At 63.1% G+C, this 26,705-nt stretch overlaps 10 protein-coding genes across 10 annotated transcripts; 3 read left to right on the top strand and 7 right to left on the bottom strand.

Annotated features, from left to right (window-relative positions):
- Positions 1-93: 93 nt before the first annotated feature.
- On the top strand, positions 94-1,783 carry EHS24_004154 (uncharacterized protein; the record flags this gene model as incomplete). Its single annotated transcript, XM_028619780.1, has 3 exons — positions 94-771; positions 822-1,529; positions 1,610-1,783. 3 exons carry the CDS (start codon positions 94-96, stop codon positions 1,781-1,783), a joined length of 1,560 nt encoding a protein of 519 aa, XP_028478752.1.
- Positions 1,784-2,169: 386 nt separating this feature from the next.
- On the bottom strand, positions 2,170-4,320 carry EHS24_004153 (uncharacterized protein; the record flags this gene model as incomplete). The annotated part of the gene is made up of 8 exons (XM_028619779.1): positions 2,170-2,445; positions 2,494-2,567; positions 2,629-3,352; positions 3,409-3,539; positions 3,677-3,733; positions 3,792-3,808; positions 3,888-3,894; positions 3,957-4,320. 8 exons carry the CDS (start codon positions 4,318-4,320, stop codon positions 2,170-2,172), a joined length of 1,650 nt encoding a protein of 549 aa, XP_028478751.1.
- A 479-nt stretch (positions 4,321-4,799) lies between these two features.
- SEC63 (secretory subunit) lies at positions 4,800-7,173 on the bottom strand (the record flags this gene model as incomplete). The annotated part of the gene is made up of 3 exons (XM_028619778.1): positions 4,800-5,027; positions 5,079-6,805; positions 7,056-7,173. 3 exons carry the CDS (start codon positions 7,171-7,173, stop codon positions 4,800-4,802), a joined length of 2,073 nt encoding a protein of 690 aa, XP_028478750.1.
- A 523-nt stretch (positions 7,174-7,696) lies between these two features.
- On the top strand, positions 7,697-8,394 carry COX13 (Cytochrome c oxidase subunit 6A, mitochondrial; the record flags this gene model as incomplete). Its single annotated transcript, XM_028619777.1, has 4 exons — positions 7,697-7,823; positions 8,020-8,047; positions 8,104-8,250; positions 8,310-8,394. The coding sequence occupies 4 exons, from the start codon at positions 7,697-7,699 to the stop codon at positions 8,392-8,394; spliced, it is 387 nt and encodes a 128-aa protein (XP_028478749.1).
- A 1,222-nt stretch (positions 8,395-9,616) lies between these two features.
- Positions 9,617-12,006, bottom strand: PEX3 (peroxin; the record flags this gene model as incomplete). The annotated part of the gene is made up of 4 exons (XM_028619776.1): positions 9,617-10,590; positions 10,634-10,829; positions 10,887-11,355; positions 11,855-12,006. 4 exons carry the CDS (start codon positions 12,004-12,006, stop codon positions 9,617-9,619), a joined length of 1,791 nt encoding a protein of 596 aa, XP_028478748.1.
- A 559-nt stretch (positions 12,007-12,565) lies between these two features.
- Positions 12,566-14,682, bottom strand: EHS24_004149 (uncharacterized protein; the record flags this gene model as incomplete). The annotated part of the gene is made up of 3 exons (XM_028619775.1): positions 12,566-12,574; positions 12,614-13,817; positions 13,859-14,682. 3 exons carry the CDS (start codon positions 14,680-14,682, stop codon positions 12,566-12,568), a joined length of 2,037 nt encoding a protein of 678 aa, XP_028478747.1.
- A 1,291-nt stretch (positions 14,683-15,973) lies between these two features.
- Positions 15,974-17,516, bottom strand: EHS24_004148 (uncharacterized protein; the record flags this gene model as incomplete). The annotated part of the gene is made up of 7 exons (XM_028619774.1): positions 15,974-16,106; positions 16,158-16,456; positions 16,496-16,566; positions 16,622-16,784; positions 16,855-16,983; positions 17,079-17,386; positions 17,453-17,516. 7 exons carry the CDS (start codon positions 17,514-17,516, stop codon positions 15,974-15,976), a joined length of 1,167 nt encoding a protein of 388 aa, XP_028478746.1.
- Positions 17,517-18,001: 485 nt separating this feature from the next.
- On the top strand, positions 18,002-19,083 carry EHS24_004147 (uncharacterized protein; the record flags this gene model as incomplete). Its single annotated transcript, XM_028619773.1, has 2 exons — positions 18,002-18,226; positions 18,601-19,083. The coding sequence occupies 2 exons, from the start codon at positions 18,002-18,004 to the stop codon at positions 19,081-19,083; spliced, it is 708 nt and encodes a 235-aa protein (XP_028478745.1).
- A 402-nt stretch (positions 19,084-19,485) lies between these two features.
- Positions 19,486-25,730, bottom strand: EHS24_004146 (uncharacterized protein; the record flags this gene model as incomplete). The annotated part of the gene is made up of 3 exons (XM_028619772.1): positions 19,486-19,902; positions 20,197-25,485; positions 25,596-25,730. The coding sequence occupies 3 exons, from the start codon at positions 25,728-25,730 to the stop codon at positions 19,486-19,488; spliced, it is 5,841 nt and encodes a 1,946-aa protein (XP_028478744.1).
- A 681-nt stretch (positions 25,731-26,411) lies between these two features.
- EHS24_004145 (uncharacterized protein) lies at positions 26,412-26,705 on the bottom strand (the record flags this gene model as incomplete). Its single annotated transcript, XM_028619771.1, has 1 exon — positions 26,412-26,705. The coding sequence occupies one exon, from the start codon at positions 26,703-26,705 to the stop codon at positions 26,412-26,414; it is 294 nt and encodes a 97-aa protein (XP_028478743.1).

The raw sequence follows: 26,705 nt of genomic DNA, 5'->3' as shown, positions 1-26,705 counted from the left end.
ACTCGCCGGATCCTCTTTTGTTGGTGCTCAATCACGTACAGTTGGTTACCACCCACATTTCATACGCACCACACACCACCAACACCACCTGCCATGGCCGGCATTGGATCCCTGGTCCCGCGGCTCATCTCTCGCCCCGCATGGGCGTCCAGCAGCCTCCACTCTCGATCCCGGGCACAGCTCCTCGCACCCGCGTTCGCGCCTGCAGCGTCGTCGTTGTCGTCGTCGTCGGGCTCGTTCGGAGCGAGCCAACGTGCAATGTCCACTGCGAGGACACTGCGTCCTCGCCTCGCATACGGTACGGCCACCCGATCCTTGGTTCCACCTGGCAGGCGATACCTTTCCGACTCGAGTTCTGTCCCGGTCACTGCAGCGGCGTCGACCGCTTCTGGCTCCATGGACGCAGCCGCTGCTGTTAACGTCCCCAGCGTCCCACTGGAACCACTGGATACCGTCGCAGCGGCCGCTGCAAACTCCACTTCATGGGGTGTGTCAGACGTCCTTTTGGCCCCCGCCCACTTGATCGGCGACCTTCTCCTCGCGACTCCAACTCCTTCGTACACGCTCAGCATTGTCGTCCTCACCATCATCCTCCGGACCGCTATAACTGTCCCAGTGCAGATTTGGAGGCGGAAACGAACCGAGCTTACAGAGGCGACGGTGGTCCCAGAGATGCAGCGTGCGAATGAAAAAATCGCCATCCGCCTCGTTGGAGAGCATAGGAAGTCAGGGAAAGGTTATGACGAGTACATGGTCGAGCTCAAGAAACAAGTGCGAACAACGCGACGTTTCCTTTCGACGTTATGGCTGACGAGACCCAGCTCGCCGACTACCAGTATGCCCTGCACAAGAAGTATGGCACCCACCCACTCAAACTCATTGGCGCCCCTGTATTGGTCGCGATCCCTCTCCTCATCACATGCAGTCAAGCTATCCGGTACGCGATCGATGCCCCCGGCAGCGCATTGGCCGCGGAGCGCTTTGCATGGCTCGCCGACGGCCTCGGAGAGGCCGACCCGACCATGATTCTGCCTGTCATTGGCGGTGTGATGGCGTACGCGTCGGCAGAGTTTCAGACGAGGCAACACAAAAAGGTAGAGGAGGCGCTTGACGAAACCACCAAGCCCGAGGGGCCAGAGCAGGCTTCTCCGTTGTCCAAGATGGCTGCGAACGGTAAAGCGCCAAAATGGACCATCGCGCCGGCCGGCGTACGAAGCTCTTCCCAGCGCATCGGCTCGTCTCCTTCAGGTCCACCTAGGCCCAGCACCCCGCCGCCACGGGCCACCGGCAACCGCAAGCTGAGCACCACCACGCCGATCCTCGCCGCAAGCCTCCGACCTCGCCGTGCAGTCCGTTCCGACAATAATGACCTTGCGGCGACTTCAGAGTCCATGTTCAATGACGTCGACATTGTGCCTGGTGCTGCCAAAAACATGACAACACTTATGGTCAGAGTCCGGCGAGCGGTCAACTTTTCGCTGAAAGCCTTTTCCGTCCTGTTCATGGTAGTTGGCCAGTTCGTGCCCAGTGTAAGTACTTCCCCCGTGGCCAGACACGCCCCACCATGTTCAGCATATGAAGGGGGGTTTAAACCTGACAAACACCGCAGGGTATCGTGATATACTGGACGGCCAGCATGGCGTACACTTTGATCCAGAACATGATCTTTGCACGTATCGACGAAGCCAAGTACCACGCAAAGAAGGCCCTCAAGGCTAAGCGCCGTGAAGAGATGATCGCGGCGCGCGTGGCGGCAGGTAACGCGCGTCGTCCCGTTCTGTAGTGTGGGGTTGCGAGAAGTGCATAGGGCAGAGATGAAACAGATCTATATCTACGCAGGGGAATGGACAAGGCGTGGCTGCCGTCGACGGCGGACGTGGGGACGGCGGAGCAAGGTGGTTCGTGAGTTGCGACACACACGTTGTGAGACGCGTCGACACGAGTCCGCGAGCCCAGTCCGGATAGACGGCCGAGAAGGAGCCTTCAGCTGACTGTGCCCGTGTACCCGCGTGCCAGTTCCCCTGTCCCGCCTGCTGTTGGACGTGTGGCGCCACAGGTCAGCAACACGCCCACCCACAACCTCGTCCCGTTCCGAACGTGACCAAGCCTATGCATTGTGGTTGACCTCCCCCCTCCCCTCCTCTTCTCTCTATGCGACCACTCCCCTCGCTACTGCTCCAGCGCGCCCTGACACGCGCCCTCGACGTCCACGACCTCCTTGGGCGCGTTGGCCGAGAGCACATACGGCCCGTCCGGGGTGAGGGCCACCTCGTCCTCGATGCGCACGCCCAGGCCGTGGAAGGCCTTTGGGAACGACGCGTCAAAGGGCACGTAGATGCCCGGCTCGATGGTGACGACGTTGCCGGTCACGAGCGCGCCGGACCGGTTGGCCTGTGGGCAGTCGTGCAGGTCCGAGCCGACGTGGTGCGACAGGAAGTGCGGGTACTGTTGGAGGAGGTTAGGAAGGGGGAAGGTGGGGGGTTTGGGGCTTACGAGTTTGCGCTCAATGTCGCCGGCGGTGAGGCGGAAGCCAATGTTACGCAGCTCCTCGCCGAGCATGGTGCAGCCTGCGAAAGACGTCAGCAGTAGACCATGTGCACGCTCTCCTGTTTCCTGCTTCCTACTCACTGGCCCGGTGGAGTTCATTGAGGTTTACGCTGTCCTCGACGGTACACCTCTTGACACACTCCTTCTGCACGTTCAACACGGCCTGGTACAGGTCGCGCTGGGGGTCGGTAAACTTGCCCGAGACGGGGAACGTGCGCGTAATGTCCGACGCGTACATGTGGCGCTCGCAACCGGCGTCAATGAGGACCATCTCGTCGGCGCCGAGGGCACAGTCGTTGCGCGTGTAGTGGATCACGAGGCTGTTAGCGCCGCTGGCCACGACGGGCACGTAGGCCGGGCGCTCGCTGCCGCCCAGCGCGCACTGGTACTCAAAGTGCGCGGCGAGCTGGGCCTCGGTGCCGCCTGGCCGGGCGAAACGCATCACGCTCGCGTGCGCGGCGGCACTCAGGTCCGCGGCGCGCTTCATAAGCTTGATCTCGGCGGGGCTCTTGCGCACCCGGAGCTGCTGGACGGCGCGCTCGAGCGGCTTGGCGTGTTCCGACGCCAACGCAGCCGCGAGCATGAGGTGTGGCGGGTCGCCGCGGACGAACGGGTTGGGGTCGGCGTTCTTGCTCTCGACGGGGCTGAAGAGCTTGAGCAGGCTCGACCGGCGGCGCGGCGGCGGAGGCGTGAATGGCTGGCTCGAGGCCGAGGGGGACGGCGATGGCGGGAGGGACGCGTACACGTGTGCAGCGCCCGAGAGATAGGAAGGGAGCATGCTGCTCAGCTCGGCGTGCGAGTAGGCCTGGGAGGGTGTCAGCCCTTTGGCCAGTTGGTTGCAAAGGTAGCACCTCAACTTACCTCGTCGGCCCCAAAGATCTCCGTCGCGCCGTCCACACCTGTCCGCTCGCCGCTCCAAAGCAGCTCGTGGCGGTCACGAGGAGGCACAAAGAGGGTATATGTGTATCCGCGGGGAGTGGAAGGGCGGGAAACTGACGTTAGCGCACTGTGCGCAGATTGCAAGTCATGAGGCACTGCGGGGTACTAGAAACAGCTGGTCGTTGTTGGCATAAGACAGCTGTCCCAGCTCCCGATGCTGTTGCCGACACCATATCACGGCCACACTCACCCAGCACAGCAGTAGCGTCCGGCTCCTCAAATCCCGTCAGGTAGAAAAAGTCAGTCGCTGAGAGCCGCGTCAGAATGCAGGTTTTATGGGTTATCCGTTAAGCAGAAGAACCCACCTTGTCGGAACTTGTAGCTTGCCAAGGGTCAGCACCGTTCGACGACAACAGGGCCCCGTGCTATCGTGGCGTCACTTAGTGCACACAACGACTTACAAGATCTCTGTTACACCCCGCATGTCAGCTACTTGCTCTCCTCTCCCAGGTCTACCGTCCCGCACTCACGCTGCGTGATCAACCGCACCGTCCCGCCCATACACACGACCACGCTCCCGGCCGGCAGGCTGTCCATGAGCCTGCGCCGGCGGTCCTCGTACTCTTCCGCCGTGATCCCGGGCGTCAGCTCGCGCTGGCGCACGAGGTGGGGGTGCGTGAGCGCCAGCGGCTGTCCGAACTGGGGCGGTTTGGGGGATACCTCGATCCCGGCGGCGTCGGCGGCATCGGCAGCCGACGACGACGAGGTGGACTCGAGCGAGGCCGGGGCGGCGTAGCCGCGCGCCAGGGCCGGGCTGCGGCCCAGCACGGTGCGCGCGCCGGGAGCACGGGTGGCGCGGTGTGCCGCCTGGAGGAGGGTGCGTGCCGGACGCATCAAGGTGGGTGGGTGTTGGTAGAAGTGTTTGATAACGACGAGATCCGACTTTTCGATCCGAACCAAGGACCACACACCAAACGACATTGCCGAGTTGTGGATGTTCGTGCCTGACGCATCGGAGAGACTCGACCACGCTTCTGGCGCGAAGAGGCGTAGCGTCCTGTATCGTTCTCGCAGCTGGCCAGCTGGCAGACAATGTGGCCACGCTCGACTCTCTTAGCTGCGCTTGCAGATGATGCATTTGGTATATCTAACCAGGATATATACACCCGCCACGCGCGATGCAATGAACAAGCGAAACTAGTGCAATGTGAAAAATGCTCTTCCTACGACCTAAACTCTCTCGGTCTCTCTTCTGACGACGTTGTGCGTGACTGACGGTTGAGGTCTTTTCGCCAACGAGACAACTCATGTGTTCCTAAAAAATAACGATTTACTCTGTGTGTGTGTGTGCGGTGTGGGGGGTCGCGGACGGTTTAATCGCTATCGCTATCCGTGTCCTCGTTGATCGCACGGCCGGCACGCGGAGTGTCCTCGTCACTTGATGTGTCTGTCTCGTACTCGCTGTCGTCGTCGCCGTAGACGTCAGACGCCTTGACCTTTCCTCCGCGCATGAGCGCCATCTGGCCCGCCAGTGAGTCCTCCTCGGGATCGGAAATGTCGTCGTCGCTGTCCTCCTCGTCGGCCACGGGCTCCACCTTGAGCTGGAAACAAATGTTAGCTTGATTCTGCCGAAGTGACATGAAGAAGCTCACCATAATCGGCCTCGACACATCGGCGCCAACGAGCGCGTCCGAGGTGAGGTACGCAACGAACGAGTAAAGGTTCGGCTGTGGGGGAGCAGGCAATTGAATGGTAAACTCCTTGGGCTCGGCGGGTGTGCCGTCGGCGTTGGGCATGGGGATATCGGTGAAGCGCGTGGGGGGCACAATCACCTTGTCCAGCTTCGAGTCGCCGAGCATCACCTGGAAGGAAGGTGCGCGGTTCGCGGGCCAGTGAGGAGCGTGGATGTAGCCGGTGGGCTTGGAAGGCTTGGCCGGGGTGATGACCGACTTGACCTTGGGAGACGCCGAGCGCGAGGGGATGGGAGACTTCTCGTTGACCTCCTCGACCTTGGCCTCGCCGTCGGCAGCCTCGACGGAACCCTCGACGACCTCGACCGACTCCTCGCGGGCGGCGCCGCCGTTCGTCGCGCTAGAGATAGGGGTGGTGGGGTACACGTAGCGGGCCTTGACGATGAGGGAGACGATCGAGCCGGGGGTGACGACCTTTTCACCGACGACCTTGAACTCGGTCGACGTAATGTCCAGACGGGGCCAGGTCTTGGCCACCTTCTTGGCCTCGGCGAGGCCGTCGACGTCGCGACGGACCCACTTTTCCAGCCAGAGACGGCCCTCCGAGTTGGTGAGAATCTCCATGTCCTGAGCCTCCTCGAGGGAAATGTCGGGGAACTGGGCGAGAGGGGAAGCGCCAATGGGGATGGCCTGGACGAGGGCCGACTGGAGCTTGAGACAGAGAAGCGAAGTGTCGAGCCAGGTGAAGCCGAGGGCAATGTTGGAAAGGCCCTGGATAAGAGGAGGGGTGACGCGGAGAACCTCGAGCTGCTCGCGCTCGAGCTCGGGCTCAAGCTTGACACGCAAGAGGTGGGCCCACAGGAGGGCACGCGCACGACGGGCCACGGCGGTGGTGACAATGACACGCGAGTCCTTGCGCATGGTCGGCGATTCGTCAATGTTGAGAGCGACACGCTTCTCCTCGAGGACCTTTTCAAGCTCCTCGATACGCGCCTGACGCTCCTTGCGCTGCTTCTTGGACACCTTCTTGGTAGCCAGGACAGACTCAAACTCGAGGGCCGAAGCGAGGAGGGAAATGATGGACAGGAAATCAATGTCCTGGCGGAGCGAGTGGAAGAAGATCTCGGCGGTGCCGTTGAGGATGCCGTCACGCGTCAGGCGGCGCTGACGGAACCACCAGCGGCCGACAATGAAGGGGATACCGAGGCCGAGCACGATACCGTAGGCGGCCAGGACCCAAGCCGAGCTCTTGCCCTCGACGACCCACTTGGGGATGGCAATCTTGTCCTCGCGCTGCTGGGGACCGTCGGGGTTGCCGTACTTTTCCAGGTTCTCGCGGATGGTTTCGTCGGTGAGCGACTTGTAGGCCTTTGTGATCTCGATAAACTTGGACTCGGCCTCCTCCATGGTCTCGTTGACACCCAGCTTGATCTTGTCAGGGTGGTACTGGAGCGACAGCTTGCGGTAGTGCTTCTTAATCTGCTTCTCCGTTGCGCTGGACGAGATGCCAAGGATCTCGCGGGGGTCGTAGACCTTGAGCTCGGGAGGTGCGCCGGCAGAGTAGAGGCCGTACGCGATCCAGGCAAAGAGACCCCAGAACAGGAGCAGGGGGACCATGCGCTTGGCGAGTCTCGAGTTGTGCGCGGCACGTCTCAGACGGCGCTTACGACCATTGTTGGCACGGCATTCTGAGCAGTCACAGAGCGACTTGACGTGGTCTGGTGGAAGGAGTGTGCGTGGAATGGAACGAGGTCACAACAACAGGAGCGGAACGTGGTGGTACATTGTGGATCAAGTCGAACGGCAAAGGGAGGAGCAGTGTCAGTACTGGTGACGAAGGGGGAGCTGCGTTGGATGTGATGGAGAGCGAGGTCCATGACCTGGCAGCTGGTGGGACACGTCACAGCGGCCATGGTGGCAGAGAGGAGGGCCACTCACCACTTTGTGCTGGGCGAAGTGTTGCGACTGTGACAGGAATGAGGATGAGGGCGAGGCAGCTTGCTGCAAAGTAGGAAGCAAGCGCGCCCGAGTCGTCGTAAGAGATGCCCGGTGCCATGGTGGCTGGCGCCTGGGGTTTTTGTAAAGGAGTGTGAGGGAGAGGGTTGGGGGGATGATAACGAAGGAGGAGGAGGAGGAAAGGGGAAACGTTGCTTGCTGTCCACGGCCAGTCGTCGTCGTGTTGCTGGCACCTGGCACCTAGCGTGATCCACTGCCGCGCGCGCGTCCAGCCAGCCAGCCAGCCGGGCCCATCGACGAGGCCCGCCACGTCTCTGCCCGGTCACCAGCGTAGGCGGGGTGGGAGGATGTTAAGTGGGAGGGTCGGATAAGTCGTGCACACACACATTATATGCCACGGACCAGTAACGCCGGTATAATCCCGCCGCACCCAGAGCTGGTGAGCGAGCCCTCCGAGAGCGCTCCGACTCCACCCAGGCTCTGGCTGGCTGGCTGGCTGGCGGGCCTGGCTCCTGGCTGCTGGGCTCTGTGGCCGCTCGCCGCCTGACTGCCGCTGGCTCGTCGCTGCTCATCGTCCTCCAGCTCTCCTCCTCATCCACCACTCATCCACTCCCCCACACACCATGCTCCGCGCCGCCCGCCCCGCCGCCCAGGTCGCCCGTGCCGTCCGCACTCGCGGCTTCACCTCGACCTCGGGTGCCCCCAACGAGTTCCTCGCCGAGCGCGCCGCCGCCGAGGCCCACGCCAAGGGTGCGTCGAATCGGATCCCACGCAATGCCGGTCGCGGGCCAGCCAAGTAGATGTGGTTCGTGGTGGTGCGGCAGCAGGTGACGAGCAACTTCAGCACACCTGCGGCCTGCTATCGACCACGGCTATGGCTCCCCCCGACTCGGTGTCACTGGGACCCATACTCCTCTCCCATGGCCGCATACTGACTGTCGCGCAGAGACCACCAACCTCTGGAAGAACATCTCGTGGGTTTCCGGACTCGTCAGCGTTTCGTCATTGGCATACTGACTCTTGTCTCCAGGTTCTACGTCTGCATTCCCGCCATCATCGGCGGCGCTGCCTGGACCTACAAGCTTGAGGCTGCCCACCACGAGCACCTCGAGCACATCAAGCACGACAACGGCGGCGAGATGCCCGCCATCCCCGACTACGAGTACCTCAACATCCGGTGAGTGCCCAGTGCGGAGAGTGGCTGCATCGAGCATGGCGGCAGCGTGTAGCGTGCAGGAAGGCAATGGACACTGGACGACGGCGCGTGTGGACACTGGACTGGACTGGCGAGGTCGGTCAAAGGTTGTCATCGGGTGGTTGAACCTTTCGGGCCGGTTCGCCATTCGCCCAATTCGCTGCGCCAAAGCCTCCATTGTCCACTGTGTGGCCCTGCCACCGCCGTCATCCACCAGTCCATGCGTCGTGTCCAGCGTCGGCCAACCGTCCACCGCCGTCCAACCCGTACATGGCTGCATGCGGCATGCCGCATGGCCGCAACGGCATGTACGCGTGTGGTGTGTACATGGTCGCGTTGCTGCCAAAATCGCTGCGCGCGGCTCCACTCTCCACAACATCGTCCCCCAACCATCGCTGACCTCCGCAGCACCAAGCCCTTCCCCTGGGGCATGCAGTCGCTGTTCTTCAACCCCGAGGTTAACACCCGCGTTGAGTAGAGTGCAAGCAGAGACTCTGCACACGAAAATGCATGAATGACAAGGCAAGAGATGGGTGGAGGAGATGTTGAGATTGGGTGGAGAGTCGATGATGTTGGGACGTTCGGATTGGGCGCGGCCGTGGGGGTGGACGAAGTCGCGAACTCGGGTCGAGAGGCGCGAAACGGTCGCGAGGTCTCGCAAGGCGGCGAGATCAGCCAGGTGGTCGAGACGGCTAGCGAGGTTGAGGTGTGAGGTGGACACCGGAATGGACGAGAGGCTCCCATCGATGTGAGGAGGGACGTCGGGGGAGGTCGGCGGAGGTAGGGCCTTGAGGCCATCCCGCCTGCGAGCCTGTGCGCGCAACGAGGTCAGCGTATCGAGGCCAAGCAGGGAGGGACACATGTCTCTGAGCTCGGTAGACAACTGAACTGAGGCGCGCGGGTGCGGGTGTGGCAAGCTGAAGGCCCAGGGTGGCGAGTGGGTGGTGGTCATGGCAGCACGGTCCATTTTCTCTTCCTTCTTTCTAACCGGCTGGCTCCCCCAGCTCACATCTATGCCAACTCTCTAGAGCGTCCTATGTATCCATGTGTGTCACAGCTTGCCTTCCGAGTTCGGCACACGACCACTGTGGTACACACATGGGGTCGAAATCCAACACAAAAGTGGCACAGACAAAGGGCAATGCTCGTCTCTCGTCTGCTACGTATCTCCTGTGTCGTCGCTCTCTTCACGCTCCCGCCCACCTGAAAGAATAGCACCCACATCGCTGCCTGGCGAACACAACAGACTGGCAACCTTGCTCGTAGAATCCAGGCGGTGACCCACGCACCACCCACCCGGGCCATGGCCTGTCGCTACAGTCTGTGCATACTGCTGTGTATTCTACCATCACCTCGGCGCCCAATCACCAAACACGAGCGCCGCAAACGCCTCAAACTCTGGCAGGGCCAGGAGCGTCTCCACCCCGCTGTCGGGGATGCCCTCCCACACACCTTTGCTCCACGTGTTGAGCTGCGGGAGGGTGTCGGCGAACCGCCGGCCGGTGGTGCCGGGCTCGATGGCCAGTGCGTCGCCGAGGGACGCGAGCATGGCCGAGACGCCCTTGTCAATGAGCAGGCGGGCGTCGGGCGACGCGAGGTGTTCCTTTGTCTCGGACAGGAGGCGGACGAGGTAAGCGCCGTGCTCGTCGGGCGAGAGCGGGAGCGGGCAGTCGTCAAACGTCGGCGGCAAGGGCGCAACGGGGATGACGAGCGGCGTAAAGTCGTACAGCTTGGCCTTTGCGTGTGACGAGTGGCCGTGCGGGAGGGACTCGTCCTCGTCCACTTCTGTCTCGACGCACGCGCGCACTTCCTTGACGAGCGCGTCCCACAGCTCGGGGGTCACCTCGCGCTTGAGGCCAAGGGGGCCGAACACGCGGTCCACGGCATGCTCGACCCGGCCCGAGATGGTCCTCCATCCCTCGTGCAGGAGCCACCACGAGTACGTGAGGAACAGACGCTCCGCCTCGGAGTTTTGCAGCTCGAGCTCGGCCTCGCGCGTGGCAATGACGTCGGGCGACTCGTAGCCTGACGATGAAGTGTAGGGATCCGAACCGAAGAACCACTCGCTCACAGACGCAGGGATGAGGCTGGCACCGGCAGCGGCGCCGCGCTCGACGTACTCGCCCAGGCCCATGGCCTCGACCGAAAAGTAGCCAAAGAGGCCACGCGAGCGCTCGCGCTCCACACGCTCACGGTCACGCTGGGCGTTGCTGGCCTTGACGTCGGCGAGGTAGCGCATGCGCGCCAGGATGGTGAGCTGGGACGAGGTGAGGAGGTAGACGAGAGGAACGAGGTAGGCAGTGGAGAGGGCACGGGTAAGGCCTAGGGACGTTAGCCGGGAACATGATGTTTGGCCTTGACTCACTCTGAACCTTGAGGTCGCGCCAGAGCACCTTCTTTGACCGGGGGTCGACAACACGCTGGGGAGACGACGGGGGCAGAGTGGTGGGACGGGGAGGCGACTCCTGGAGCGCAGAGAGCTCCGAGGTCGGCGACGGGACAACAGAAGACGTGTCGGTGGGAGGAAGCGAAATGGCCTGCGACATGGTCGACGCCGTGAGCTGAAGCGTTAGTGAGGGGTCCTGCTGCATGACTGTTCCGCGTTCTTCAGCACTCACCACATCGTCGTCGGTGCGCTCGCTCGCACGGCCAAACTCGCTAGCCCAGCTCTCGGCGGGGTTGGCGCCCTCGGCCTCGCCCGAGCTCTCCGACGCCGACGTGTTGCCCGCGTCCGAGTCGGTCACGCTCTCGGCAATCGTCGGAACGGAAAGGGACGTGGCCGCGGTAACGTGCGAGACGTTGGAGATGATCGACGAGTCAATGTCCTCAATAGTCGCGGTCGCCAGAGGGACAGAGCTGTCGAGAAGCAAGAGGCTGTCGGCGGGCGTGCTGCCGGGCGTGGGGTCGGTGGTGCCTGTGTCGGTGGGGCTGCCGACACTGTTGCCCGCTGCGCCGGTCTTGGCCTGCAGCGCCTGGCTGGTGGCTTCGACGGGGTAGGCGGCAAAGAGCTGGGGTTCAAGAGTAGGGAGGAGGGCGTAAAGTGTGAATGAAATGGTCGAGAGAACGGATGTGAAGTGGGCCTTGATCCTGGACAAGTGGGTCAGCCAAGGCAAGTCGTAAGCGGAGATGGTGTTGTCTGCTATGAGCGTGGAGCAGTGGTCCGCCTTGCTCTTTATAACGGCCACATGGAGTCTGCGATCGCGCGAGCAGAGTTTGGGGACAGGACACACCGTGCGACCCGGGAAGCTCAGAATGCAATAGATGATTGTGGATTCACGCGACCCCCGAGCTCGCGCTCCGCCAACAGCCGAAGCATGTACCACGGCGCAGTCTCCGCCTGGCTACCTGGTAACATCCTCGCAGCCATGGCAGCGCCGAGACAAGCTTCGATGACGACGACTCTGGCGGGGTGGACACGGCCGGCGGCCGGCAACGACTCCGGCGCCGGCCGGCTCGATCTCGGGGCAACGGCGGATGTGGGGTAGTTCTCGCAGCCCACGTCCACCGGTGAAAGAAGATGATAGACGAGGTCTGCAAGCTGGAAACGGGATGGACTAGACGGGTGAGGGGGGGAAGGGTTACTCACACTTCCTTCTCCCTGCGCTCTTTGAGTGCGCGCACGCGCGCATCGCGCATACGACCAAAGAGATATCCGAAGAAGAGGTACGCCGTCGTCGCTGTTCCGGTCAGGACGAGCACACGGCGCACGCGGCGCTGCCAGGCGGTCTCGGCGGGCATGGCCTCCCTGTTCCAAGCGTGCGGGCTGGTCTGGGTGGCGAGGGAGTGTCGAGAAGGGGTTGGCGCCGACGGGGCGGCTGGGGGAGGAGGTGTTAAGAGGGATGGGTGGGGGAGTGGATGGTGGGAGGAGTGAAAGTGAAATGCAAGCTAGAGAGGGGGACGGAAAACGCAGTAGCCGGGTGTGAGTGGCAACCGGAGTGGCCGGGCGGAAGGGATTTTGTAATCGGCAATGTGGATTTATTACGGCGACGCCCGAAAGTATTAGAAATGGGAGCCTAATTTAATGTCTAACCCACAGCCATGTGGCGAATGCCGCCAACTCCGTCGACAAGCAGACGCACACGACAGCCTGTCCCCTACACCGTCCCTCATCTTCAACGAGGTCACTCTCTGCACATCTGCTACAAATCTGCATAACCTACTGCACAACTACATGGTCTCTCTCAAACTAACAAACAATGGGGTGGGTGCGCCTAGCCGGCCTCTGAAAGGGTAGAGCACCGCGATCCCCATGACAATGCCGGGGGGTCGCCGTTCCCTGCCATTCAGAGCACATCGACTAGCCGCGCTGTCGCGTGAGTCCCGTAGCGCCCAGATGTGAACGTACCTGCGCACCGCCTGGGCCAGCTGCATCGCAGCCGCGCATCAGACCCGAGAAGCCGCCGCATTTGCGCTTTGCGCGGCGTGGCTCCCGCTCATCGTGCGCGCTCTTGCTGCTGCTCTTGCTCTTGCTCTTCTTGCACTTGTGCGACTTGTGCTTTCCGAGGCGCCTGGATTGCTTGCGCTCGGAACGCTCGACCTTGCGGTCCTTGGAGGTGGCCTTGGCTTTGCCGTCCTTCTGTGCGCCATAGACGCGGACGTGGGCTTCGGTAGCGGCCGAGTCCACAGCTTGGCCGGCGGCATGGATGACATTGTCGAGACCACGACGCGCCTTCTTGAGCGTTTCGTAGCCGCTCTTCTGCATCTGCTTCTGCACTTGAGCGACGGCAGCCGAGGCGTCCTTGAAAGACAGCTGGGCTTGGGAAACAGCCACAGAAGCGCCCTTGCGTAAACGGTCAGGCGAACAGCGTCCGTTGGCGCATGCGTTGCGCTGCCAACGGCGAGCACGAGTGAAGGCCTGCTGGATGGCTTGCTCCGAGTACGCTTTACCTGCCGAGGCGCCATCGACGGCAACCTTGACGGCATCGCGGACCTGAGGTGACTTGTACAGGTCATCGGCGAGGTTGCGCCAGTACCTGATCTCAATCTCGATCTCGGTACGGAAGATGTCAATTGCGGCGACCGACAAGGCAGCGAGGTTCTCGAGGGCCCATGAGACATAGGTGGAGACGAGCTGGACAGACGACTGGAACTGGTCGGAGAGCGAAGCCTCGGGGGGCTCGTGGAATGGCGGGGGAAGGCGCTGTTTGGTGGTGGTGAGCGCGCTGGACGAGGTGGTCGCGACGTCGGCGGCGGGCTTGTTGCTGTTGAACCAGCTTGACTCGGTAAACACAAGGGGGTTCGCTGTGACGTCCTTCTTCTTGGCAGCCTGCGCCGGCGACTGTGGCACGCGCGGCTTCTGGGTGGGTTTCTCAGCCTCAGTGGTGGTGAGCGCCGAGAGGGCGTCGCGCACGACTTGGAGGTCGGGGCCGAGCCAGCGTGACGGAGAGGTGGCGGGCATGGGAGTAGGCATGGCGGGAACGACATCGGCGACAGAGTCCAGAGGTCCAGCGGGGCTAAATGTGGACGAGAGAAGGCTAGTGATGTCGATGCTGGAGGGACCCAGCTTGAGGAAGAGGACCACAAAGACGAGGACCGAGACTAGGGCCGTCCTGGACAGTCAGCTACAGGTGTGTGTGAAGCAGCAGCTTACCATTGCTTTCGCCTAGGCTCGGTAGGACCAACTGGAAAGGAGGCCGGGGTCGAGGTACTTGTGGCAGGTGTGACGGAGGCTTGCTTCTCCTTCTTGTCGTCGGGGAGACGGCGCTCGGCCGGCGAGTTCCAGAACGAGCTCTTGTCGTCGGCCGTGTTCGAGAGAGAAGGGACAGGCGTGTCGTCCTTGACGGTGGTGAACGAAGCCGAGGCCGAGTTGGGGTCCGGGAAGATGAACGAGCGTTGGAAGTCGTCAAATTCGGGCGACTCTTTGAGGGTGAGGTCGAGGCTGAGGTCGAGGTCGTCCTTGTCGTCCTCGTCCTCGTTGGTTGCAGAGACGTCATTCTCAATGTCCGACTGCCAGTCGCGCTCGCTCTCAGACGAAGGGTCAATGTCGGAAATGGCCGTCGAGTCCAGGGCACTTGCAGAGCCAGACACCGACGTCCCGCCGTCGCTGTGGCGAACGTCGAGCCAGCTGGCCTCGAGATCCGAGCTGGCCAGACTCAGACCGTCGTCGTCTGCGTCTGCGTCTCCCACGTCATCGTCCGAGGGCAGTGGGGAAGGTGGCCGCAGAATGGGAGACTCGGGCGGTGAGGGCGCGCTGGGCGCCCGGTGCGCGGTCATGCTTCGTGGGTTAGCTTGAGGCCAGCGTGCATGAGCAGTCGTGTTCCAAGAGTCCCAGGCAAGCATGCGGTCGATGGTAGCTTGTTCGTCGACGTCTTCCGAGGAGCGAGAGTAGCCCGAGCCAGCGCCAGCATAGGCGGCACTCGCAGAGGCATCGGGGTAACCGAGCGAGTCTGCCCACGAGCGGCAGTACTCGGACATGGGGGAGGAAATGTAGGTGTGTACGGGGAGTCTACGGGACGGGGCGACGATGTGGGAAGCGGATGTGAGAGAAGGGGTTTGAAGAGTGGCCGCGGTGGCCATGCACGTCAAGAAGAGAGTTGAAGAGAGATGGAATGGAGGAAAGAAATGACAGACCCGCGCGAGAATGAGAACGAGTGACTGGACCGCTAGGGGGCTTGCAAGGTACACTCACCTGGCGGGATGCAGAATGCGGGGTGGTTGGTATGGGGTGCTTGATTGCTGATATGCGGTCGCACGGGCCTGTATGGTCTACAATGCAGTCAACGTGTAGGGCGTACACGTCAGGTGAGCTGTGCGTGGTAGGCGTGGGGGGCGAGACGGCCACGAGTAGCTTGTGGATTGTGCTTGTCTGGCGAGGTGGGCCGGAGGGCAGCGGTGGGTGGCAAATGGGTGGCGACAGCAACCGTCCCAGGGCAGTGGGTGGTATAGGGTAAGGGTAGGTAGGCGATAGGTGTATCGCAATGGGCGACGAGTATGTTGAGACGAGTGAGAATGAGCAAAGGATAGAATGTCGACGACGTGTGTACCGCGAGGCAACGAGGTGAGTGGAAGGAACAGACGGGGCGTGACGAGTGGGGGAGGACGGCGAGCGGCGACGATCGGACACAAAGCAGGCGTCAGCGTGCAAGTCACGGGATCCACCAAAGCCGCAGTCCACGCGCACAAGGTCGGTAACGTACAGTTGCTCCTCGTTGTACACTTGGAACTGAGAGATGCGATACGAATGTGGAAGAGTAGAGAGCGATAGATAGAAGATCTCGCAAAGAGTGACGAAGAGGGTAAAGAGTACGAGACCGGACGTCAGCTTCTCGATGCGGCACGGCCGCTTTGGGGGGTCTCAGCGTTATCTGCAGTGTGAAACCACCCGACGCCGCGTCTGCCGCCAGGCGGTTCCTCATCGCCGTCGCCACCCAACTTTGGAGGCCCTCCACACAGATGCATGTACATGGTCTTCTCTAGCTAACCAGACGCCTCGTTTCTTCTCATCACAACACTTGAATGCTCTACCGCGCTGTACAAGTGTCCGCCGCGTCAGCGCCAGGTTGTTGGTATGCAGCACGAGACTGATCATGTGCGTTTGATATCGCGCCGGGAGCCTGGAACTGTCCGAGCCCGCAAGTGGCAAACGTGCCAGTGCCGAACAACGGCGTCATCCGGACCTGGCGACCTGGAGACCCCAAGTGGCGTTCAAGCGCAAGTCACCCCCCAGGCCGTGCACTGTTGCGTGCGCTGCCTTCACCGGCGACCTTCACGCAGAGGCAAAATGGAGGGTGCAAGCGTCTCGTGCAGCGGGCCGAGGGAAGGTCGGCCCGTCGGCACGCCTCGCGATCGTTCTGTCGTCCTGGCATCTTCCAGCGGTGGTGGCAGCACATTGAAGAGGCCTGTGCCGTCCTGCCTGTAAGCTTCTGTCCATACGTAAGAAAGTCGCTCACCGTCTCGAACACGGTCCAGGTGCCGGAGGGCTGTCTGGGTCAGGACCTCTATCCAACAATGAGTCACCCACCGAAACTCTGCTCTTGAGCACCTCTGCAACCACTCGGAGTCCCGGGCCGGAGTGGGCGCGATCCCGCTCACCCTCGTCCACGAGGCCAAAGACGCGTCCAGTGTCCTGGAGGAGAAGCTCCACGTCTGTGGAAAAGGCAAACGATGCACCGAGTCCTGGCTTGACAGTGGTGGTGGAGAAGGCGGACAGGGGGTTGGTCGGGACACAAGAGGCAGGCATGTTGGTCACCTGGCAGGTTTAGCAACGCACTGGTGAGAGGGAACCTACAATGGTCAGAAGGCCTTGGTCGTAGGTCAGGTCCGCGACCTCGTCCATGGCAGTCACCATGGCGGCGTGGCCTGAGATGTAAGTACAGTAGCTCTTGCGAGACAACGCTAAGCTACGACAACTCACCTTGAGCGGTAGTGCCCATCAACGCGTCGCGGAAGAGAGGAGCCACATTGTCAATGACGAGAACTCTCAAGCTGTCGCTCCCGCGCAGCTCGCCGAGCACATCAAAGAGCTCGGGCTCGAGTCGAAACACATTGGATACAGCCAGACGGTCGAGAATGGATTCCTGCACGTCAGGTACTAGAGTCGATACTGCAGAGCTGAAGTATCGGGCCTGGTCAGCTCGCATGACTCACATTGAGACCCAGAGCCGCAGCCACTGCCTGTGCTCGCGACGCATTGAACGCGCCTTCCGTGTCGATCCACCGGGCTGTGGCTGTGGAGTCGCTCGCGAGAAGCCTGAGCGTAGCGTGGAGAGCGAGAAGCTGCCAGTGGGAGACAAATGGGTTGTCCGAAAAAGGGGGAAGAACCAGGTGCGATCAGCGATACAAGCGCATCTTCCTTCCTCGGACCCACTCACCGACTTTCCGACTCCCTTGCTTCCACACACCCCAATGACACCATGGTCGCCGAGGGCGTCGAGTTCTGGGATTCCGAACGTGCCGTCCAGTCCCATCCGCGCTCGTGCTGCACGGGCCCTTTCGCGGTCGGCTTCCCTCGCTCGCTCTTTGGTAGCGATCGCATTGCCGCTCTCGACGGGGACGGGAATTCGCGCGAGGCAATAGGCAACGAGCTCATCGAGCGCTTCTGGGTCGGTGGTGGATGTGCCCGAGGTCGAGGGGGAAGACGCGAGGAGGGAGAGAAGGACGTCGCGGCGGGTAAGAAGCACTTGTTCGGTCGTGAGCACGCGGCTGTGTTCTGGTCGTCAGCTTCATAAGGGCAATTGAAGCTCACCTAGACGAGGGACAAGTGTGGCTAGGTGAGGAGGTAGACTTGGGGCAAGGCGCTTGAGAAGCATGGTGGAGCTGGAGCTGGAGTTGGAGCAGTGGGGAGAGAAGGAAGAGGCCGGGGGTTGGGCCGAGTGCGGCGAAGGACGGGGCGGTCAAAGCACTACAGCGTTCAGTTGGGAAGAATGTTTCTGGTCTACAACTGACACTCACCGTTTCCTGCAATGTTTGTAGTGTGTGGGGGTTCGACGTCGGACTGGTTGACGGATATATGTGGGTGAGACCTGGAGGGATGGGTGATGTCAACTGGTGGTCGTCCTCCACTTTGACTTGTGCTTCCGGGATTCCATGTCGCCCATCTCCGTTCCATCCACTGTTCCTGTCCATCAACACCACCACACAACACAGCATAGCTCATCACAGCACATCTTGCCCTCACCCCTACACACACATACCTTATCCCTCTCTCGCTCGCTTGCGCGATCCATCCCGGCACGACCACCGCGCAACCCACCCAACCCTCCTCTCCTCTCCATACCTGATACCACCTCCCGTCATGTCAAAACAGCAACAATACGACCTCTTCCTCCCACAAGCCCTCCCCTCAGCCTCGCTCGGCCACAAGCGGCTCGTACCCACCCAAGGACGGCCAGACCTCACGACCGAGGATGCAAGCACCAAGGCCGAGCTGGACCGCGTGTACGATGCGTGGAACACGCGGATCGACAAGGAGGTCAAGGCCGTCGCGGGCGGGCTGAAGGAGTTGGTCGAGCTTGCAGACGTGAGTGTGCGGCGCGCAGGGAGATGGAGAGGGCGAGGAGGGGAGAGGAGGATGTGAGAGAGAGAGAGAGAGTGGATGGGCTGGCAAATGGAGGATACGGCAAGGAGCGGCTTCGAGTTGGCTATCATCTCGACGTCGCTAGCCAACAACGACCGTTCAAGCTCCGACCATGGTGTGCGCGTTAGGCGGGCAACGTCCCCCCTCTGGCTTCCACCATGGCCCTCCTCTAGCTCTCTACATCGCATCTGGCCCCGAGCTCCAGGTCCTCACGCCCACCTCCCTCCATCCCCTCCCCTCCCTCCCCTTCCTGCTCATCCTCTTGCTGCCCTACCCTTCTCGTATCCGCGACAGCAACTGACACCCCCGCTCCTCAGATCGGCACCAACCCCGCGCCAAACACACACACCCTCACGACCCTCCACCTCAAGCTCAAGACATCGACGCTCATCCGCGCCGCCCAGACGCTGCGCGACACGGCGCACGAGCTGCGCCTGGCCCTCGCGCTCGGCGACGACATTGCCACCGCGTCGCGCCGCGACGCCGAGGCCGCCCGCTTAAAAGTCGAGACGGAGGCGCTGCGGCGCGAGGTGACGCGCGAGTTTGGGCTGCTGGTTAGTCGTGCGCCGGTCGGTGCGGCTGCGGCGGGCGGCGCAGCTGTCGCGGATGGCGGCGCTGGAGATGGAGATGGGGCTAAGGCGGGCCTGGCTGGCGACGCGGAGGAGACTGGAACGGCGGGAGCCGGGGCCGCTGACGCCGTTGCTGCTCCTGCTGCTCCGGCTCCGGCTCCTGTCACGGACACGCACGAAGACAAGATGGACGTTGACGACGAGGACGAGGATGAGTTTGAGGAGGTGTAGAACGTCGCCCGACGCCACACCTCTCTCCCTCTCTCCCCCTCTGCGTCTCTCCCGCTCTCCCTCACACACTGTTTCCATACCCCGCATACTCCATACCAAAAATGCACCTGTGCCAGCTCGTAGGCGATGCGGGCAAGCAATATCATAGGGGTACATGCACCCAGAACAGAGGCAAGCACTACGTGACGGTCGGTATAAATTTCGTAAAGGGAAGAAAGCAAGAGAGAGAGAGAGAGAGAAAAAGACCAGTCGCAAGAAAATATCAAATAGCCCAGACGAGACACATGCTGGTTGGTTGGTACACGGTGGTTGTTTTGTTGTCCATTCCCCCCCTCCTCCCTTCGCTCTTCCTTTCTTCTTTTGGGCGGCCCGGGGCTGGCTGTCGCCCGGGTGCCGCGCGCCTTAGTCCTCGCCCTCGTGGAACGGCCATGCCACCGCCAGGCGGGGCGGCGCGCCGTCCACCTTCCCGATCCCGCCGTCGGCCCACCACTCGTCATACTCCTTCTGGGCGTCCTCGAGCTCGGCGAGCATGCGGATCGCGTACGCGTGCAGGCGTTTCGGGTATCCCGGGTCGCGCGGGATAAAGGGCACGCGCAGGCCCGTGCCGCCGAGCGAGTCGAGCGCCGTGGCCGTCGACGGCGGCAGGAGCGAGGAGCGCTTGGAGAACTGCGCCGACATGTGTGGCGACGTCGGGCCGCGCGGCGACGCGGGCTGCGACGACCGCCGCGAGGTCCCGGGGCCGGTCGAGGGCGAGCCGGGGGACGTGATGGGGTCAAAGGCGTCGGAGCGCGGCGAGGCGGTGGGCAGCTCGAACTCGAACTGGAACGCGGCCTTGGCGCCTTGCGCCTCGGGCGTGCGTGGTGGCCCGCTGGTCGCGATGCGTGGTGGTGGCGCCTTGCGCCTGTTGATGCCGCCGCCGGGCGACGTCGGGGACGAGCTGAGGCCAGGGCTGGGGCCAGAGCCGGGGCCAGAGCTGTTGCCGTTACCGTTAATGTACGGCGACGACGACGACGACGATGATGACGGCGACGACGGGCTGGGCGGGCCCAGAAGCACAGGGCTGCCGAGCACGGGCTCGAGCCTGGAACGGGCTGGCGGTGAGCTGCCGCTCACAGTTGGCGACGAGCTGAGCAGCGTCACGGCCGGGACGAGCGGGGACACGTCGGGCAGTGATGGCGAGCCCTTCTTCTTGCCCGTCTTGCTGGCCGTTGCGGCCTTGCCTCCGAGCGTCCGTTTCCACCAGGACGATTTGGCCTTTGCGTCCTTGTCCTCTTCGGCGGTGGGCCCGCCGAGACCGAGACCCAACAGGCGCTCGGCCCTCGTCGCCGGCTGCGGCGAGTCGGGGACCATGGTGATTGTGCTGCGGCTGCGCGGGATCCCCGGTGCCGTGGGGGTACGCGGTGCGAGGTCCATTTCGGACTCGGACGGCTGGCGGGGCTCGAGCTCGTCGTGGCGGCGCTTGATGGCGTCGAGACGTGTCTGGAGGAGACGCACAGACTCAATCTCAACCTCGTAGGAGATGCCGTCGTCCTTGGTGGTGTGCAGGTGGCCGAGACGGAACACGACAAGACGCAGGACATACGACCGCACCGACTGCGACCAGAACAGGAGCAGCCGCTCAAACAGCTTGCGCTGCAGCAAAATGTCGAGACACAGCTCGCGGCGGTTGTCCGGGTTGATGGTGAGGATCTCCCAGTGGGTAAAGACAAATGCAATAGCCTTGACGAGCGTGAGCGCGTGTTCGGCCTCGTTGAGGATGGTGCGGACAAGCCCGATAATGTACGGCACGTCGAGGGGCGAGTGCTCGCCGCCCGTCTGGACGGGGTCGATGATGCCGTCCAACAGGTCAAACAGGCAAAACACGCCCTTGGGCGCGTACAGGCTCGTCTTGGTGATGAGGCTCTTGATCCACAGGTCGATGGTGCTGCCCCACAACTGTGCGCCGTCCGTCTCAATCATGCGGCCGTCGCTGCCGGGAATGACCACGAGCGCCGACGCAAACGTCCACATGGTCTCCACCAGGCGGCGGTTGGCCGTCTCGAGCACGGGAGGTTTCTGGCTGCCCCTAAAGCCCGCCGACTCTGTCGCGTCAAAGTTGTTGTTGGACGACGACGTCGTGACGGCATTGACCGAGCCGAGAATGTACGAGTGGCACTTTTTGGCGAAAATGGTCGCGAGGTGCGCGTAACCAGGGGCCCGGAACAGGTACGACGCGGGAACGGGCTTGTTCTGCGCCTGGTAGTACTCGACAGCGGGGCCGAGGTAGACGGCCAGCTGGCGGTGGTACGCGCGGTAAAAGGCCGGGAACAGCTCCGAGTCGTCTGACTGCCATCGCCGCAGCCAGTTGCCTGGCTGGAAGTGGAACGCCTCCTTCTCCTCGGCCGTCTGGAAGTCGGGGTCGAGCGTGAGCAGGCGCCTCGTGTACGACTGCGAATTGTCAAAGCACAGCGCCTGCAGGTGCGCCGGATACTTTGGCTGCGCAGAGTCCGGGATCGTGCTGCCAACGAGGACCGAGCGCGTAAACCGCATGAGCGAGCCGCGGGGAGGCTGGAGGACGCCGACGAGCTGGTCGCCGACGTGCGGGACCCGGAAGAAGGCAAATGCAAGGAAACGGCCGCTGAACAACAGCGTGTTGTGGAAGACACCCTTGGCGCCCAGCTTGTCCATGACAAAGTTCATGACGCGCATCATGAGGCGCGAGAACGCGTCCTGGTGCATGGGCGACGCCTCGAGCGCTGCGGCGGACAGACACTGGCTTTCAAGGACGGCCGCCAGGCCCTCGAGGCATGCGCCGCGCTCGTTGGCTGCCTGCTCGGCGCGCAGCTCGTACAGCAGCGACTCGGCCCAGAAGAAGCAAATGTCGCGAATGTCCTCGTACACGCGCTCCTCGGTGCGCGAGTAGCACCGCTTGTCCAGCTCGCCAATGTACACCAGCAGCTCGTTGCGGATGATCATTGAACGCTCAGGACCGCCGCCCTGCATCGGGTAGCGGAAGTTGTCGAGCGAGCGCTCCAGCTCGCGGCTGAGGTCCAGAAGGGTCACGTTGGGGTCCGGCGAGATGGGCGTGGCCATGTTGGCCAGCACACGCGCGGTGCTGCGAGCGTGGAACGGCGCCTTGGAAGGCGGGATCTGCTCGGGCTCCTTGGGCTCCTCGGGCTCCTTGGCCGGCTCAGCCTTGGCGGTGCCAGCAATGACGGCGCCTGCAGCCATCACAATGGGCGGCGCAAGAACCGCCGCTGCTACTGCTGGCGTCTTGAGCTCGGCCTTGGCCTCGAGGGTCTTGGCCGTAGACTCGAGTGCCTTGGCCTTTGCGGCGGCCGGCGTCGGAGTGTGGGGCTCGGACGTAGCAGGGCTGGGTGTCGTTGACGTGCTCTGTGCGTCCTTGAGCGAGAGACCGTTGTTGAACGGGCCGCCGAGGAACGGCGTGTCGAGCTCGATGGGAGGCTGGAGCGCTGGGGGCGAGTCAAGCGACAGGACAGGTACAGGAGCTGCCGCCGCCGCTGCAGCCTTGGCGGTCTCGGTGGTGGGGGAGCTGGCGAGGAAGGCCGAGTGGGCGTCCTCCGGGGTGTGCGGGGAAGAAGTGGAGCTGGTTTCCTGCGTGGAGCTGGTCTCGCGCGCCGAGCTGCATCCCGACGGCGTGCGCGAGTGGTCGCGTGTTGACGAAGCGTCCGATTCGGAAGGGACAGTGTGTGTGCTGGCAATATACGTGGCCGCCTTGGTGGTGGGCAACGACTCTTGTGACGCAGAGAGCAGCGGCGCCGACGACGAGCTGGGCGAGAAGAGCTTGGCCATGTGTGGCGACGTCCATGTGTCGTCCAGAGTCAGGCGCCAGGGGTCGTCGACCCCTGATCCCGGGCCGTCAAACGACTTGGATCGGCGACGTTCGGCAAGCTTGGCCCGTTCAGAGTCTGTGCGGTGGACACCGCGCTGCGAACGAGTCCGCGTCGGCGATGCCGCTGCCACGGGTTGCTGCTGCTGCTGCTGGCCGGACACCTTGGTCGGGCTTCGCTTCTTGGGCGTGGGAGGCGAGCTGAGACCGATAGAGTCAAACGAGCCAAAGTCGAACGAAATGTCCAGGTCGGGCAGCTGTAACAGGTGCAGCGGGGCCGACGACTTGACAGGCGACACGGTAGCAGGTGACTCGGAGGGCGACTGGGACCACTCATCGCGCGGCGACTCGTGTGGAGAGTCGATAAACGGACGGGCAGTGGCAGACGACCCTGCCGAACCCTCTGACACGGCAGGGCTGACTGCCTTTTGAGGGAGGTCGCGCGCAGGTGCGATGGGGGTCTCGTACACTGGGCTTTGGTATGCCGGTGCCGGGGTGGGAGTGGGTTTCTCTGGCGAGGCCGACCTGTTGGACACAACGGCCGGGGACGGTTGCCGAGGCGGTTGTTGGGGCTGCTGCTGAGGCGCCTGCTGGGGCTGCTGCTGCTGGTGAGCTGGCTGCTGAGGTGGCTGCTGAGGCTGGGGCTGCTGCTGGGGCTGCTGCTGAGGTGGCTGCTGAGGCGGTTGCTGGGGCTGCTGCTGAGGCGTCGCTAAAGAAACAGGTGGCAGAGGAGGAAGATCGCGCATGGGGATTGCTGGACGCGAGCGCGATTGCGTGCGGGGCTGCGTACCCGCCTCGCTCGGAGGAGGCACAGGTGGCGAGCGGCGGCTACGTTCCGGGTCGTCCATTGGCGAAGACCCGCCCGACTCGGTACGCTGGAACCGCCGCGAGCTCACAGACGACGACTTGGTTGCCGAGCTCCATGTGCCGGCAAACGACGGCCCCACACCCGTGGCTGGGGACGCGGCTCCAGGCGGCAGTGGCGGCGTCGGTCGTAGCAAGTCGCTGAGCGACGGACGGGGCTGGGACACCTGGGACTGCTGGGTCGGCATGTCTGGGATCGAGTCTGACGGCTCCCTGTTCTTGCCACGGAACAGGTTTCGGAGGGCACCAGAGCTCTTCTTGAGCGAGAGACCGGGCGGCTTGCGGCCGTCGGCGGCAGGTGCGGGGCCGCTGCCTAGGCTCTTCTGTGCAGCTGCCTTGGCGTCCTTGGGGTCTCCACCACCGTTCCTGCTGCCAAAGCCAAGCAGCTCTGTCGATGGTCGACGTAGCAAGTCCATTGACCGGCGCGTCTTAAGCGGGGGCGGCGGGGGTGCAGGGCGGTTGACGTTGAGTGGCTGTCTGGAGCCCCCGGTAGCATCCACATCCGACGGCAGGGCGCCGTAACCCTCGACGCCGTTTGGCGTCCTGCTACGCCCATTGGACTCGGGGTAGCCGTTGGACACCTTGCGTCCGTGCACATCCGGCCCAAACTGGTTTCGCCCGCTCGACTCGCCAAGCGGGGTAGGGGTCTTGCGACCGTCCTGGGCGGCGGCGTATCCGTTTGGTGTTGGTGTTATCGAGCGGCTGTCGCCCGAGGGCCGCCTCTGCTGCTGCTGCTGCTGCTGTTGCGAGGCGATGGGGTCGGTCGCCGAGCGCTGCATGGTGTGGTCGTCGTCGTGCGACCTGACAGGCATCATCCTCGCGTTTTGCGCAGTCGACGATGGGGGCAGGGCGTTTGCTGGTGGAGCAGGAGCACGACGTGTTGGCGAGAGATCTGAAATGGAGCCGTACTGGTCAACGGCGAGCCAGTCCTGGCTCAAGCTCGGTGCGTGACGGAGGTCCGCGCTGCCCGTGTGGATCGGTGCGGGGACGTGCTTTTTCTTTGCAGAACGCGACCCAGCGGCCTTTCCAAGCGAGGAAGAATGGGAAGAGGAGCCACCGCCAGACGAGTGCGCTGGAGCGTGGTGCAAGGGACCCTGGGCCATGCCGGGCAGTGGTCCATCGCGTCCCGCTCGGGACGACGAAGACGATGAGCCTGTTGTGCTCAGCGAGGGGTCCTCGGCGCCCATCAGCATGGGGTCCCAGCGTCCTGCCGAGCGCTTGCGCGGGCTGTGGCCGCCTTGACGCGTCGACGACGACCCCATCGACGCCTGGCTCCCTGGCGCACTTGTCGTGTCGAACGCATACAGGTCCTTTACTGGTGTGCGCGTACGCGAACTGGGCCCAAGAGACGACACGCCGCTGCCGTTGGTGCCGTTGGTTGCAATGGAACGCGATGAACCAGACGCGTTGCTCCACGAATTGTAGTTTGGCGCAGGCGGCGCCATGCTGTTACTGCTGCTACTGCCGCTGCCGCTGTTTGCTGGTGGGATCGCAACAGGGGGCGGCTTGGACGGGGACAGGCCGCTGTTGGACTGCTGCTGCTGCTGCTGCTGCGAGCTGCTGGGCGGCGGCGGGCCACCGGTCTTGGACGACTGGGAAAACAGGGACCCGGTGGGCGAGTTGTACGAGCTGTAGTACAGGCTACTGCGTGTAGAGTTGGGCGAGTATGCCGGCGACGAGACGCGGTAGAGGGCTGCCTGGTGTGCCTGCTGTGGAACGTCAGCATGCGCCAAATGGTTGGCGGCGGCGGCGGGGGGTGAGCGTGCGGGGGCGGTAAGGAAATGTTGTCAGGCTGCCGAGGCCAGACATTGCAACGCACCTCGTCGCTCACGGGGCCGAGGATGCCTGCACCACCGCCCAGTTCGACGGGGGTAGGTGACACAAAGCGACGCGACGAGCGCGATCCTGGGCGGCCGGACTGGCCGCTGGCCGTCCGGCGACCTGGCGCCGACATTGCGGGGCTGCAGGAAGGCGAAAAGGAGGAGAGAGCGCGAGTTGAAGTGGGAGACGCAGGGGAGGGGGGGGAGAGGGGGGGTAGAAGAGAAAGAGCAACCGACTGTGTGTGTGAAGTGAACGGTGTTGCGTTCGGCGCGTAGCGAGCGACGGCGTGGTTACCACGCGAAGTGGGTCGTCAGGGGCCGGTGGGTGGGCGGCAATGCGATGGATTGCGTCGACGAGGAAGCGATGAGAGAGGTGTGGGAGGGGGGAGGATGACGAGCCAGTGAGCGGCGAGGGTGAGGTGAGGAATTCAAGGTGACGCCGAAGGAGGGAGGAGTGAGAAAGAGGGTTCGAGAGAGTGTGGGTGTGGGGGGGACGCGACGGAGGGTTTGTCGATTAGACAGGGATGGCGACGAGTGCGGTGGTGGTGGTAGTGTAGACAGAGGACATTGTGGTGTGAGCGACGATGATCAAGAGATGAGAGGTGACGACCGAGCTGAACAAGAGCTGGTGTAGGTGCTGGGGCACGAGCACATGTGGCTTGAGCGCTGGCGGTACGTACGGGGTTCCAAGCTGCTGCGGCTCGGCGGGTCGTGCGTTGGATGGCGCTGTCTAGGCTTCTAGGTGTTCGCTGGTGGGGGGGGGAGGGGGAGGTGTCGTGTCGTTGATGCAACTGGTGCGTTGACGCAGGACAGCTTTAGGACAGGGCGGGCGACAGAGTGAGCGCGGGCGGGAGAACGACACGGGCCGCGTGCACAATCCAGGTGGCGTTGAGCGGGCTGGGGGGGTTGGACACAGGGGCGTCGAGGTTGGTCGGGGTGCGGGGAGGAGGAGGGTGTTGGTGGGGAGGAGGGGGTGTGAGGTGAGGTGAGGTGAGGGAGGAGGGTGTTTTTGGGTGTGTATTGTATGTGTAATGTGGTGTTGACAAGCACCGATGGAGAGGGAGTGATGGGGGAGGAGGCGACATGGGGGATGCAAAAGAGGCCGCCAT

Source organism: Apiotrichum porosum (genome assembly GCF_003942205.1).
Source record: "Apiotrichum porosum strain DSM 27194 chromosome Unknown scaffold_2, whole genome shotgun sequence".
Lineage (NCBI taxonomy): Eukaryota > Fungi > Basidiomycota > Tremellomycetes > Trichosporonales > Trichosporonaceae > Apiotrichum > Apiotrichum porosum.
Note: the sequence above shows the minus strand (reverse complement) of the source record. Positions and strands in the feature narration are given on the sequence as shown.